The sequence below is a fragment of the Oryx dammah genome, unplaced genomic scaffold (assembly GCF_014754425.2).
Source record: "Oryx dammah isolate SB20612 unplaced genomic scaffold, SCBI_Odam_1.1 HiC_scaffold_26, whole genome shotgun sequence".
Lineage (NCBI taxonomy): Eukaryota > Metazoa > Chordata > Mammalia > Artiodactyla > Bovidae > Oryx > Oryx dammah.
The window spans coordinates 871,673-885,899 of NW_024070210.1; the positions used below are offsets into that span (position 1 = coordinate 871,673).

The 14,227-nt window shown below is 51.1% G+C and overlaps 1 protein-coding gene across 7 annotated transcripts in view; it reads left to right on the top strand.

Moving 5' to 3' along the window:
- Nucleotides 1-14,227, top strand: part of TTC7B (tetratricopeptide repeat domain 7B) — a 240,733-nt gene that overhangs the window by 58,328 nt on the left and 168,178 nt on the right. For 6 of the 7 annotated variants that reach the window (XM_040227473.1, XM_040227472.1, XM_040227468.1 and 3 more), the window contains exon 4: nt 5,785-5,906. The exons of the other annotated variant lie outside the window; for it this stretch is intronic. In XM_040227473.1, the coding sequence (XP_040083407.1) occupies nt 5,785-5,906 (122 nt within the window). The remainder of the gene's footprint in view (nt 1-5,784; nt 5,907-14,227) is intronic. 7 annotated transcript variants of the gene reach the window in all.

Consider the following 14,227-nt stretch of genomic DNA (forward strand, 5'->3'; position numbering starts at 1 on the left):
GCTGATAGTGGAAATGAAATGGCATCATCAATCAAAAAAAAAAAAAGAGAAGAAAAAAAGAACATAGGAGACAATACAAAGCAATTAACAAGATGATTCCAGTCACATCAATGATTATATTTAATGTAAATTGTCTAAGCACTCCAATTAAAAGGCAGATTTTCAGACTGGACAAAAAAGTAAGACCTAACTATGTGCTATCTGCAAGAAACTATTTAAATGTTAATACACAGGTACACAAAAAGTAAAACTACACGCTATGCAAACAATGATCAAAGCTAAACTAGACTGGCTGTGTTATATCATAAGGTAGAATTAGGAGCAAGAACTATTACAGCAGATAAAAGGAGTTATAGAATGAGAGGAGTCAGCCCATCGATAACACATTATAATCTTAAAAGTATGTGTAATAATAGAACTTCATGATATATATAAAACAAAATGTATAGAAGAATTTATAACAGTAAATTCTTATAGTAGAAAGGAGAAAAATTTCAAAGCAATGATCTACATTTCTGGCTCAAGAAACTAGAAAAATAAGCATAGTTAAAACCAAAATAAGCAGAAGGAAGGGAATAGTAAAGATTAAAACAGAAATTAGTGAACTAGAAAGCAGATAAACAGTAAACTAATAAAACCACAAATGGATTCTTAGTAAAGATCAATAAAATTTATGTAAACCATTAATAATATGAACCAGAAAAGAGAGAACATACAAATTATCAATATCCAGATAAAAAAAGAGGCACTATAGGTCTATAGATATTAAAAGGATGTAAGGGAAAATTATGACCAAGTTTAACACCAATAAACTTGATCATTTATAGAAAACAGACAAATTCTCTGAGAGACACAAGGAAGGAATAGATGGCCCACTCCCCGTAGGTTAGCTGGGTCCAGGCTGCAGAACCGTGGAAAGTTCTAAGAGCGCTAGGGGACAAGAGCCAGCCTTCCCCTTGCCCTGCACAGCTGAGTAGGGGCTTTGAGGGTGGAGCAGGGAGGCTGAATTATGAGTGAAAGAAATTGAATTTATCATTAAAAACCTTCCCATAAAGAAAACTGCAGGTCAAGTTGTCTTCCATGGTGAATTCAACGAAGAGAGATTGAATTTAAGGGAGAAATGACGCCAGTAATATAAAAGCTTTCAAACAATAGGACAGGAGTACAACACTCTCTAAGCAGACTTATGAGAGCCCCGGTTGCTTCTCAGGTGGTTCAGCAGTAAAGAATCCCCCTGCAATGTAGGACAGGCAGGTTCCATCCCTGGGTGGGAGCACTCCCTGGAGGAGGAATCTTACCTGGGAAATCCCATGGACAGAGGAGCCTGAGGGGCTGCAATCCATGGGGTCATAAAGAATCAGACAAGACTGAGTTGACTAAACAACAACAAGTCTCTTATGAATAGATGCCAATGTCCTCAGCAAAATAGCAAACTGAATCTGACAGCATTAAAAAAAAATAATATACCACAAGAAAGATTCATTTCAGAAATGCAGGGTTGATTTAACATATGGGAATCAGTTATGTAATACAACTTATCAATAGAATAAAGGGAAAAAACTGCACGATAATGATAATCTCAGTACAGCAGATGCAGGGAAAGCATTTGGCAAAATCCAACACATTGCATGATTAAAAACTCAACAAACTAGGAATAGAAGTTATTCTCTTCAGTCTGATGGAAGGCATCCATGAAACATCTAACCACACATATAAGGGTGAAAGAGTGGATGCTTTTCTCCCAAGATCAGGAAGAAGACAAGGATCTCTGCTCTCACTACTTCTGTTGACTAGAGGTTCTAGCCAGTGCAATTAGACGGGAAAAAGAAATAAAAGGCATCCAGATTGAAAAGGGAGAAGTAAAGCTATCTTTATTTGCAGATAACATGTTCTTATTTATAGAAAATCCTGAAGAATTTACACACAGAGAACTATAACTAACAAATGATTTCAACAAGTTTATAGGATACAGTCAGTATACACTAACAAAATGAAATTAAAATTATAATTCCAGTTATAATAGCATCAAAAAAGATTAAAATAATAAGAAGTTCAAACATTATACTCTGAAAACTATAAATTACTGTTGAAAGAAATGAAAAAAAACCACCTAAATAAATGGAAAGGCAGCCTATGTTCATGGAACAAAAGACTTAATTTGTTACAATAACAGTACTCTCCAAATTTAGCTACAAATTTAACTGAATCCCCATCAAAATCTCAGTTGCCTTTTTTTTTTTGCAGGAATTGATAAGCTGATTCATAAATTAATATGGAAATGGAAGGGACTGAGAGAGCCAGAACACTCTTGAAAAAGAACAAAGTTGAGGGACTCACACTTCCCTGTCTCTAAACTTTCTACAAAGCTACAGTAGCTGAGACACTGTATACAACTAGTATTCCTGAAAAATAACATGGAAAAAAACAATAAAAAATACAATTATATGATCAAAGAGAAATTCTTGAACTCAAAGAAGTAAGACTTTATCGAGCACTTGGTATATTCTGCGTTAAGTGTTCTATCCATTTATTATTCCGTTTAGTCCACAGGACCACACTGAGTGAAAAATTCTGTTGCCATCTCCATTTTTTCAACGAGAAAACTGAAGCTTAGAGAGTCTGTGACTTGTCCATAGTGGCGGAGCAGGGCTTTGAGCTCAGAATGGCAGCCCAACTCCAGTGCCTTACTGGACCCTGCAGATCTGAATTTGTAGATAGAGAGTTCATGCTGTGTTCCAAGAACAGTGGACACAGAATGGTGGCTGGCACGGCAGCTTCTGGTAGAGTTTCTAGGCTTCAGGGAGAAAAGGATTCTCTTTGCAGATTGTCTACAGGGAGAACAGCAAGGCTGGCTTCCAAGTTGTCCACAGCAACTTTCAGAGTTGGTGATGGGAGTATCGTCTATCATATTCTGAGGGAGAGAAAGTGTGAAATCCAAGAATGTTGTAGTCAGGTTTAGAGAGACAGAGACGAGAGGGAGACATTCTTGAACATGGAAGAATGTAGGACTTGTAGCACCCTTTTGGGCAGTATTCCACCAAGCAGGAATTGATTTAAAATAGAGGATTAAAGAAACGATGGATGCATTTTGTTGACTGACTGATCGAGGTATAGTTGAGGCACAGTACTATATAAATTTTAGGTGTACAGTATAGCGATTCACAATTCTTAAAGGTTATATCCTGTTATAGTTACTGTAATCCCATTTATAGTGTTTAGAATTGTAGTATTATACATATTATAAAACGTTGGCTATATTCCCTGTGTTGTACTATATATCCTTGAAGCTTATTTACTGTATACACACTGGTTTGTACCTCTTAATCCCTACCTGTGTCTGACCCCTAGGATGCATCATTTTAATATAAAACTGATGAAAAACAGTTATGGGGTTGGACATAGTTGTTAGGAATTTTGACAATATAAAATAGTACTCTAACAAAAGAGGAGGCCGAGGAGAAGGCGCTGGAGAAGGTAGTGTGGATATGCCAGTTTCCTTATGGCTGCCATGGGTCAACAGATCCTGTGTGGAGCTGAAATATGTGGATAATAAAAGAATAAGCCGTGCACCTGAGGCAAAGAGCTGACTCGTTGGAAAAGACCCCGAGGCTGGGAAAGATTGATGGCCAAAGAGGGGGCGGCGGAGATGAGACGATTGGATGGTGTCACTGACTCCGTGGACGTGAATCTGAGCAGACTCCTGGAGACGGTGGCGAGAGAGGAGCCCGGCAGCTGCAGGCCATGGGGTCCCAAAGAGCTGGACATGATTCACCAACTGAACAGCAACAACAGCAAAATGGGGCTGACCTGGTGGTCCAGGGGCTGGGACTCCGTGCTCTCGACGCAGGGGGCCTGGGCGCGAGCCCTGGGGGCCTAGATCCCACACGCCACAGCTAAGTATTCTACATGCCGCGACGAAGATCAAAGACTCCGGGTGCCGCAGTGAGACCCAGCGCAACCAAAGGAATGAACGTTAAAAAAGGAGGGACCCACTCTCTGTCTCTCTCCTCTGTCTCTCTTCCCTGCCTCTTGCTCTGTCTCTCTGTCTCTGTCTACACATGTAACACACACACGCACGTACACATTACACACGCGTACATATGATAAATGTCGGGTGTATTTTTAATTTTAGAGAGACTGAACTTTGTGTTAGAAAACACATTTTTCTGAAATTGAGTGCTTACTTTGGTTACCCTTTGGTTTCACCTGTTAAATTTCATCAAAATTAAATGTAATGGTCTAAGTTTAAAGCCAGCACATACCGCAGTCTCAGTGCTTGTGAAGCGGTCTCTGTCCTCCTCCGCTCTTGGTGCTTGTGTAGGCAGGCTGTGGGCTGCTGCTCAGTCTTCACTGGTCGCTGCTGTGATAGAGCTGGGTCCTGCTCTTCCTGTTTTTGGTATGGTGCTGCATTTTTTTTTTTGCTTTAAAATAATCACGGAGCTTTTAAAAATTGAGAACTATTCTCAAAAACAAATGAAAGATAATTTTTAAAAAAAATTTCAATGTTGGACTTCCACGTGGAAATGTCAAGGAAGTACTTAGACATGAGTCTGGGAAAAGTCTGGACTAGAGACGATCAAGTGGGCAGGTGGCAGCGTGGAGCTGGTTTCTGAGGAACAGATGAGGTCATCTGGGAGACTTAAGAGGAGAGGAGCGGGGCTCAGAGGGGCACTCTGCATGCATCTCCGCTTAGAGGGTGGCTGGGGGAGGAGCCGCAGCCGGGCCAAAATGGACGGTGCCCAGAGGTAGGAGAAACACCCACCTCTTAGCACTTGCAGAGCCAAGCGCTACGTCAGGAAGGGGCCAGGCACTTCTGGTAAGATGCTGGGGTGCAGTTCAGAAGCGAGGGTCGCCCGCTTGGGTGCCATTCTGCAGCACACCGGTCACTGCATGCACCTTCGGCTTCTCCCCCCGCCCCCCCCCAACCCCAGAGCTCACAAGGTGCAGACCCAGCAGTTGCCTTAACTCCCCTGGAAGGATCATTTCAAGACCTCGAGAATATCGGGGGTTTGGCTAACAGCTGGGATTTTGGAGAGCTGCTGACGTGCCGTCGACGTTGGCAGCATGTTTGGAGAGCATCTGTGTGGTTTCTAAATGGGCCACAAGTAGCTTCAGATTGATAAAGGCTTTATTTGACTCGTGAGTTTAAAGAGAGTAACCCTTGTAACGGTCGATATGTGTTTACACTTCATTATGGCCCACTCTACTCGCAAATCTTTCCCTTGATTAGGTGGCCGTCTTTCTGGCAGGGCTAAACACGCCAGCCTTTAAAACCTCGCTATCTGTTGACAGGCAGGCAGGTGTGGGGAGACAGGGGGCCGAGCTTTTCTGAAGCTCTCTGTCCTTGAGAGCAGGTGAGCACCGCCGCAGCCCTGGGGCCTGGCGGAGTCGCTGCCTGGCCAGTCTGCGGCCAGTCACAGGCCCCTCCCGCTCTTTCTGCAGCTCTCCAGGGTCTGCAGGGCCGAAGCCGCGGGCTGCGTCCGTGACCTCAGCCCTTGGTGGGGACGGCCGTTTCCGCCCGTTGCTGGACCTGCTTCTCTGCCGCCGAGCCTCTCTGTCAGCATCTCGGCCTTGCAGAGCCGAACCCCCGAGGCTCCGGCTGGCACCGTGTGCCCGTCACCGCCCCTCCGCGCGCAGGCCTCCTGGCAGGAGGAACGCGCGCCGGGGCCGGCAGTGGCCCCTGCCGCACGGATCTTTCAAGTCCAGCTGCGCGTTCGCGGAGAGGGTGTGAAGGAAGTAGGCTTGCGTGGATCTGATTAGTTTTCCGGTTTTCTCCCCTTCCAGGTAATACTTTCTAATATTCAGAACAGAAGTCCTAAGCCTGGCCCTGCTCCCCACGATCAAGAACTAGGTTTTTTCCTAGAAACGGGACTGCAGAGAGCCCATGTCCTCTATTTCAAAAATGGGTAAGCGTCTTCTCTTTTTAAATCAAGTTCCTACAGGAGAGCAGAAAGCCTCATCATGCTGTGTTCAGTTTGGCTATTATCCTAAAGCAGTTTGAAATACACACCACAGCTGGAATTTCTTGAAGAAAGAGTGAGCGCAGGCTCTTTCGTCTCTTCTCCACCTGGCTCGTCACCTTCCCGGGAGATTCGAAGGAGGGAGAAGGCCGTGTGAACACGAGTCTCAGTCCGGAGCCCTGGGGCCAGGGGAGGGGGGCCCAGCCCCACGCCCTGCTGCCCCCGTGGGGACGGTGCCGCCCTCCTGCCCCCGTGGGTCGGTCCTGCCAGGCCTCCCTGCTTTGCTGCGGGGCACGTTAGTGAGTGGGCAGCCCTGGCCCACAGGACCGCCTCCCTTTGAATGGCCGGTCCTGTAGAGAACTGGATTGCCAGGCCTCAGACGGTTTTTATGAAAGCGCGTGCGCCTGGAATGCCGCGCCCGTGCAGTTCCTCCGTGAGCTGCCCCTGAAAGGGGTTTTTAGAAGGCTTAAGAGTGGTGCGTTTGACGCTTGCTGTCCTTCCCGTGTTGCCCTTACAAGAAACGCCGACGATGCTGTTCAGACCTCCTCAGCTGTCCCTTGTTTTGACCTTCTGCTTCAGGATAGGTGTCCCTGGGGACCGACAGTAGGTGTCTGACTCCCCCGTCGCTCCTCCGAGGCTGCGCACTGGGGCGGGGGGTGGGGGGGGCGGGGGGCCCTCTCTCTAGGAATGATCCTGCAGAGCTCCGAGCCGATAATGGAAATGTGGAGCCGCCCGCTCTTCCTTTTCAAGAGCTTCAACCTTGGGGCACAGCTTACGGGGCCGGATTTCATCTCTGCTCGGGGGCCCAGAGCCATGTGCTTCCATTTCCCTTTCCCTGGAGAGTGAGTGCTTATTTCCAGATCCTGTTAAACTGTTTGTGGAGAAGTCCTGCTTTGCTCCAAAGGTCGGATTGGCAGGGCCCACAAAACGCTGCAGTAAACGCCTCAAGGTTTGGAATGGCTTGGCGGCTTTGGCTTAGAGATGCTTTCGAGTTTGATCTCATCTGTCTCTGATTGAGATCGTCTGAGTGATGGTGCTTGGCCCCCAGGCTGAGTTTTGAGTTCTAGTTTCCTTGCTGTTTTAGAGGGAGAAGGGACGGAACATGGGAATATTTTCCTAGTGATCTTTTTTCTTCCTTTTCACAATAAATCCTGGTCATCACAGAGGATACTCCAACCTGGCTTTCCCTCCCTGTAACTGAGAGTGCACGTGATTGATGGACAAGCCCAGAGGCTGGAATGAATTTCCTTGGGACTTTCAGAAACCCCCACCCAGCAGCTTCTGTTGGAAATGCTTTGTGTGAGACTGATGAGTGTGGGCCGGCCAGCTTATTTCCCATTTGAAGCCTGCTCATTGAGCAGGAAGAAGCAAGGCTGTTGGGCTCAGACCTCTTGTCCTGAACCTCTGGATGCCCCCAGCACCCAACAGAAAAATAATGATGAGAAGTTTGCCGAAGGTGACGGATCACGTGCTGGAACTGCTCCCTGGCTCGAGCCTGGTTTCATCTCACCCCAGGTCAAGGAGATTCCCACTGGCATAGTCAGGGTTAGGGGACTGCTCCATTTCAAAGCCCCTTTCCCTCTTTCTTGTCCTCTTGCTGGTCTCACTGGGCTTTAAAGAGCAGCGATGCCCTGAGCCAGCGGCTGGGGAGGCCTCACCAGCTCCTCAAGGCAGAGGCTGAGAGCAGTGACAAGAGCTGACGGGTGGGTGGAGGCGGAGGCCAGTTTTGAGACCACAAGATACAGGGGAAGGAGAGAGACCAGCAGGAGGTGCTGGACATGCCCAGTGCCATCGGCTGCGTGCACGGTGGGTCACCCAGGGCCCGAGGGCCACACCTGGGGGGACCTGGCAGTGCCCCCCCCCCCGGCGTCTGCAGGGCACGTGGGGCCAGACGGACGGGCTCCGGGGGCTTCCCGCCCTGCGATGGGTTTGCTGCCCCGCTGTCTCACTCCTTTTTGTGTTTCTACATTTGAAAAATATGTATCTGGGAGGATATAATGGACAGAAACTGACTGATTTTCAAGGATAGGAAGATGCATCATAGATGAGTTCAGCAATAAGAGACACACAATTGATAAAGCGTATCTTTTACTTTAGAAATATGCTTAAATATATTCAGCTATGTCATTGACAGGCCGGTGACCTCGGGGCTACCTCAGAAAGACCCTGGCCCTGGGGCCGGTCCCTGGGCCCCTCCTGCTGCCTTCGTCTCTCCTCTTCACCGCGTGCTCTCACCTGGTCACTGACCCTCGGGGCGGCGTCTTGTCCACGTCCACCCGCGCCCTGCGGTGTTGCCTGCGATTTACACGCTTGGCTTCTGCGCTTGTGACCTCAGTCCTCTTGGCTCTGCCCCGCTGCAGGGGAGATGCTGTGTGCTGGGCTTCGGTCTGACCCTCCAACTGTGGCTTCATCCACCGTCCAGCCTGGCTCGTGAAGAAGCACTTGACCCCAGGATGAGGCATGGCTGGGGCGGTTCCCAGCCTGCACTGTGGTGGTTTCTCATCACACTTACCTACATCATGTGAAATGCCAGGCTGAATGAATCACAAGCTGAAGTTAAGACTACTGCGAGAAATATCAATAACCTCAGGTACACAGATGATACCACCCTAAGGGCAGAAAGCAAAGAGGAACTAAAGAGCCGCTTGCTGAGGGTGAAGGAGACGGAAAAAGCTGGCTTAAAACTCAACATTCAAAAACTAAGATTCTGGTCCCATCACTTCATGGGAAAAAGAAGGGGAAGAAGTGGAAACAGTGACAGATTTTATTTTCTTGGGCTCCAAAATCACTGTGGACAGTGACTGCAGCCATGAAATTAAAAAACATTTGCTCATTAGAAGGAATGCTATGACCAACCTAGACAGCATATTAAAAAGCAGAGACATCACTTTGCCAACAAAGGTCCTTCTAGTCAGGCTATGGTTTTTCCAGTGGTCATGTATGGATGTAAGAGTTGGACTATAAAGAAAGCTGAGAGCCAAAGAATTGATGCTTTTGAACTGTGGTGTTGGAGACAACTCTTGAGAGTCCCTTGGACTTCATGGAGATCAAACCAGTCCATCCTAAAGGAAATCAGTCCTGAATATTCATTGGTAGGACTGATGCTGAAGCTGAAACTCCAATACTTTGGCCACCTGATGCGAAGAACTGACTTATTAGAAGAGACCCTGATGCTGGGAAAGATTGAAGACAGGAGGAGAAGGGGATGACGGAGGATGAGATGGTTGGATGGCATCATGAACTCAATGGACATGAGTTTGAGCAGACTCCAGAGGAAAGTCAGGGCAGCCTGGTGAGCTGCAAAGAGGGGTTGCAAAGAGTCGGAGTCGACGAGCAACGGAAGGACATCGTCGCACTCCTCGTCTGCCAGACCCTCTACGGCTGCTTCTCCCGCCCCTCCTCTCTCCCCTCCTTCCCTTCCCTTCCCTTCCTCAGCCCTCCCCTCCTCACTCCCCTTCCTCTCTGGCCCCCTTGGAGGGAGGTAGCACCTGCTCTCACGCAGCCCGTGTATCCTGGGCGCGGTCTGACTTGGCACACACCCGTGTGGATCTCACCTCCATTTTTCTCGTCCCTCTGGGTGGCAGCACCAGGCCTGTTAAGGCTAAAAAACATCCTGCTGAGGCTTTGCTGCTGAAGGCAGGAGGAGAAGGGGGCGACCGAGGATGAGAGGGCTGGACGGCATCACCGACTCAATGGACACGAGTGTGAGCGAGCTCCGGGAGTTGGTGATGGACAGGGAGGCCTGGCGCGCTGCAGTCCATGGGGTCACAAAGAGTCAGACAGGACTGAGTGACTGAACTGAACTGACGCTTTGCAGAGGTGAAATCAGAGCACATTGGCCTCAGAAGGCCAGGGCTGCTGCTCTGAAATCTTCAGATTGCTCTGCCCACGGCAGGCCTTCGGATGGGGGGCCAAGTGGGTGCTGGAGCCAGAGGACCTGATGAGGAGCCAGCCCTCCTCCCAGCTGGGTGTCTGTTTCTTTATCTGTCTGTGTGTGTGCACACATGTGTGTGCTAAGTCTCTTCAGTCGTGTCCGGCTCTGTGTGACCCCGTGGACTGTAGCCCGCCAGGCTCCTCTGTCCACGGGATTCTCTAGGCAAGAACACTGGGGTGGGTTGTCATGCCCTCCTCCAGGGGATCTTCCCGACCCAGGGATCGAACCCACGGCTCTTATGTCTCCTGCACTGGCAGGCGGGCTCTTTGCCACTAGTGCCCCAGGAAGCCCTTCTTTATTGGCCAAAACCCCCGAGAGGTGCGGTGAGGTGCAACCGAGAGAACGCGCGTGGAGCGCGTGGTGCAGCGTCAGGCGGGCGGGCAGCGGTGAATTGTAATTTCCGCTGCTGCTGATGCCCGGCTGGCTTTCCAGCTGGAAGCAGGACGACAGGCAGGTCAGACTCCAGTTCCTGAGGCGGGCATCGTTCACTTGATTGCAGAGCCTCGTGCAGCAGCGTCCTCAAGGAAGGGCGTTTATTTGTGACCGCTGGTGCGCGTGGTCTCTGCCCGAGAGGCCTTGCGATTAGCCTGGATAACCCGTAATAACTGAGGGCCGCAGCTGTGTCTCAGAGAAGGGAGGAGGGGCTGAGCATTCCTGGCAGCACAGCCAGGGCAGAGGAGCGGCCTGGGGCTCCCGCCGCTTTCTAGGAGACAAGTGTCACCCCACCCCTGCAGCTTGAGTCCTCGCACCAGAATTGCCAGAGCAGCTTGAGTCGGGATGCTGTTTATTTGCTCCACGTTGATTTAGGAATATTCAACCATATCTTGACCTTCCCCGGTGACTCAGTGGTAAGGAACTTGTCTGCCAATGCGGGAGACACAGGTTCGATCCCTGGGTCGGGAAGATCCCCTGGAGGAGGGCACGGCAACCCACTCCAGTGTCCTTGCCTGGAGAATCCCACGGACAGAGGAGCCTGGTGGGCTACAGGTCATGGGGCCGCAAAGAGTCGGACACGACGGAGCGACTGAGCAGCAACAAACTGTGCCTTATGAACAGGGGGGCCAAGGGGACTGCCAGCAGCTTTGCTCCTTGTCTGCATGGCAGGCGTGCTGGGCAGGCCAAATGGATTGTATGTGGTGTGTGTTTTCCCCAGTTCTGAATTGGTTTTGATTCAGGGAAAGAGAAAGTGAAAGTGGCTCAGTCGTGTCTAACTCTTTGCGACCCCATGGACTATAGCCCACCAGGCTCCTCTGTCCATGGAATTTTCCAGGCAAGAATACTACAGTGGGTTGCCATGCCCTTCTCCAGGGGACCTTCCCCACCCAGGGATTGAACCCGGGTCTCCCGCATTGTAGGCAGACAGACCCTTTACTGTCTGAGCCACCAGGGCAGCACAGGGAGGGTGCGGGTGGGGATAAATTAACATGAGAAGACACATGAGCGTCTGAGCTGGGAGACGCGCCCGCTGGGTTGTACTCTTTCCTAGGTCGCATCAGGAGTTCTGTGTGGGAGGCCCTGACTTGGAGGGCGTCGGAGGGCAGGCAGTATGGTCAGACTCCGGGCTTCCCCGAGGAGCTTGCAGCCAGGCCAGGCAATAAAGGGGGGATTGTGCGATTACAGTCAGTCACCAGGATGTTTTTGTTGTTGTTCAGTTGCTAGGTTGTGTCCAATGCTTTGCAACCCCATCAACTGCAGCGCACCAGACTCCTCTCTCCTCCACTGTCTCCCGGAGTTTGCTCAGATTCATGTCCATTGAGTCAGCGATGGTATCTAATCATCTCATCCTGTTGTCCCCTTCTCCTTTTGCCTTCAGTCTTTCCCAGCACGAGGTTCTTTTCCAGTGAGTCAGCTCTTCCCATCAGGTGGCCAGAGTATTGGAGCTTCAGCTTCAGCATCAGTCCTTCCAATGAATATTCAGGACTGATTTCCTCTAGGATGGACTGGCTCGATCTCTTGCAGTCCAGGGACTGTTGTGTTGGTTATGACTCTCTGCGGCACCACGTGCTGGTTTTAGCTAGACCACTAGTTACCACTACACGTTGACTTGTAGAAGTTTCTGAACTTCCCCAGTCGTCTTGTTGACCTTTGCAACTGTTCAGCCCTGCTCAGTGTAGTTTGGAATCAGCAGGCAGGAAGAAGGGCCGTGAGGCTGGCCGTGTCCCCTGGGTGCTGAGCTTCCTGGGTTTATGGCCTCAGAGAAGCAGGAGCTTCAGACAGGCTCCCGCAGCTGGGGAGGTGGCGTTTGCTGGATGCGCTGGTCTCTCCAGGTCCAGAGCAGAGCGACTTGGCCCTGTCCTTTGCCTTCTTGCCTTCAGAACGTCTTCCTTCTGGTGATGATAGAAGTGATGGCTTTTTCAACTGCACACTCATTTTTACATTAAGAGTCAAAGAGAAAATTAAGACACTTTTCCAGTAAGCATTTATTTAATATATATCAACTTTTTGTACATGACATTTCTCAAGAGATTCAGAGAGTAAAAAGAAATGAGCCTGCACTCTGGGAGATAATAGCAGAAAAGAAACAGGGAAAGACGTCACACATCATTTTAAAGGTGATGGCGAAGAGAAGACGGTAGGGGACTTCCCTGGGCTCGCAGTTAAGAAGCCTCCTTGCAAGGCGGGGGACGCAGGTTCCATCCCTGGTTGGGGAACTAGGAACCCACACGTAGCAGAGCAGCTAAGCCGTGTGCCACCACTCAGGGTCCATGCACCGCAGGAAAAGGTCCCATGAGCAGCCAAGACCCAACACATCTAAATAAATTTAGTACTTTTTTAAAAAAGGAGCAAACCGTGGAAGAACACCTAATCACTTTAGCTGAGCTGGAGTTTGCAGGCCCATTCATTCATTGGGTATTTATTCATTCGTTTAATGAGGATTACGCGTAGCCCTACCAGGAACTGGGCCCGCTCTTAGCACTGGGGCGTTAATGGTGAAAAAGGGTGATAAAGTCCCTGGCCTCCTAGAACTCTGTTTCTGAGAATTAAATAAAGCAAGCAGTTTCAGAAGAGTCGGTGCATGTTGTGACCGGGGAAGTCCAGCTTGCCACAGAAGCATGTTGAGACGGCTGCAGATTTGGGAAGGGGGTGCAGCTTTGGAGAAGCGGGCTTGAGGTGACGTAGGTGCAGGCTAGGGAGAGTCGGGGGTCCTTTCCAGCTAGCTGGTGGGAGCGTGGGGTTAGGACTGTGCTCAGTAGTCTCTGTGGGAAGCCAGGGGGCTCAGTGGCACAGGGCCCACGTGTCAGTGCAAGAGACGCCGGATCCTCAGGTTTGATCCCTGAGTCGGGAAGATCCTCTGGAGAAGGAAACGGCAACCCAGTCCAGTGTTCTCGTCTGGAGAATCCCATGGACAGAAGAGCCTGGTGGGCTACAGTCCATGGGGTCGCAAAATGTCACACAGAACTGAGGCGACTTAGCACAGATACACGCAGCCTCGCATGTATTCTGCAGGGTATGCGGAAGCCACTCCGGTTGGGGCGGAGGCTTGTGTAGAAACGCACAGGGTTTTCTAGAAACCTCGCAGCACAGGACCTGGCGTGCAGGAGGTGAAGTCAGCCAGCTAACCCAGCTCTGCTGTGGGCCAGGGCCGTGCGTGGCCCTGAGCTGGTGAACAGAAGACACGTAGCCCAGGTTCTCAGGGAGGATGCCGCCTAGTGAGGGGGATGATAAGCGAGTAAAGCGGTGCTTAAAACCGCGAATCGTAGTGAGTGCTGGGAGATGAAAGCGTGCAGCGAGGAACGGGGCGCCTGCTGCGTGAGCTGGTCGGGAGGCCTCCTGAGGAGGAGGCGGGAGACCGAGGCTTAGGAGGCGGGCAGGGGGCAAAGGGCGCCGCGCCAGGTCTTGCCCAGGGAAGGGCTGGCCGCGCCGAGCAGTCTGAAGGGCCCGAGGGGCCGAAGCGGAGGGCAAGGGGAGCGGCCCAGACTCCGCTGGCCTGGCTGGCCCTGAGGAAGGCGGCTCTGCGGCGGCGGCGGCCGCCGGGCGAGCAGAGGCCGTCCAGGGAGGCAGCGCCGAGTCGGCGGCGCGAAAGCGAGGGGCAGTGGGGCGAGGCACCGACGGCCTCCGGGCAGGGAGGTGCGCGCCGCCCGAGGGCGCGGGGCGCGCTTGAGGCCCAGGTGGGCGCGAGGCGCGCCGGTGGCATTTCCAGCCCGGGACTGGCTGCGGTCAGGGAGGCCAGCGTGAGGACGGAAGCCAGAGGCCCGGGCCGGCGGGGAGCCCCGGGCGCTGCCGCAGCGCCGTCCCCGCGAGACCCCGGGCGCCGCCGGCGCGACCGCCGCTGCCGCGCCCGCGAGGGCGCGGGCTGAGACTCCGCGCGGCGCCGGGACTCCGCGGGCCGCGC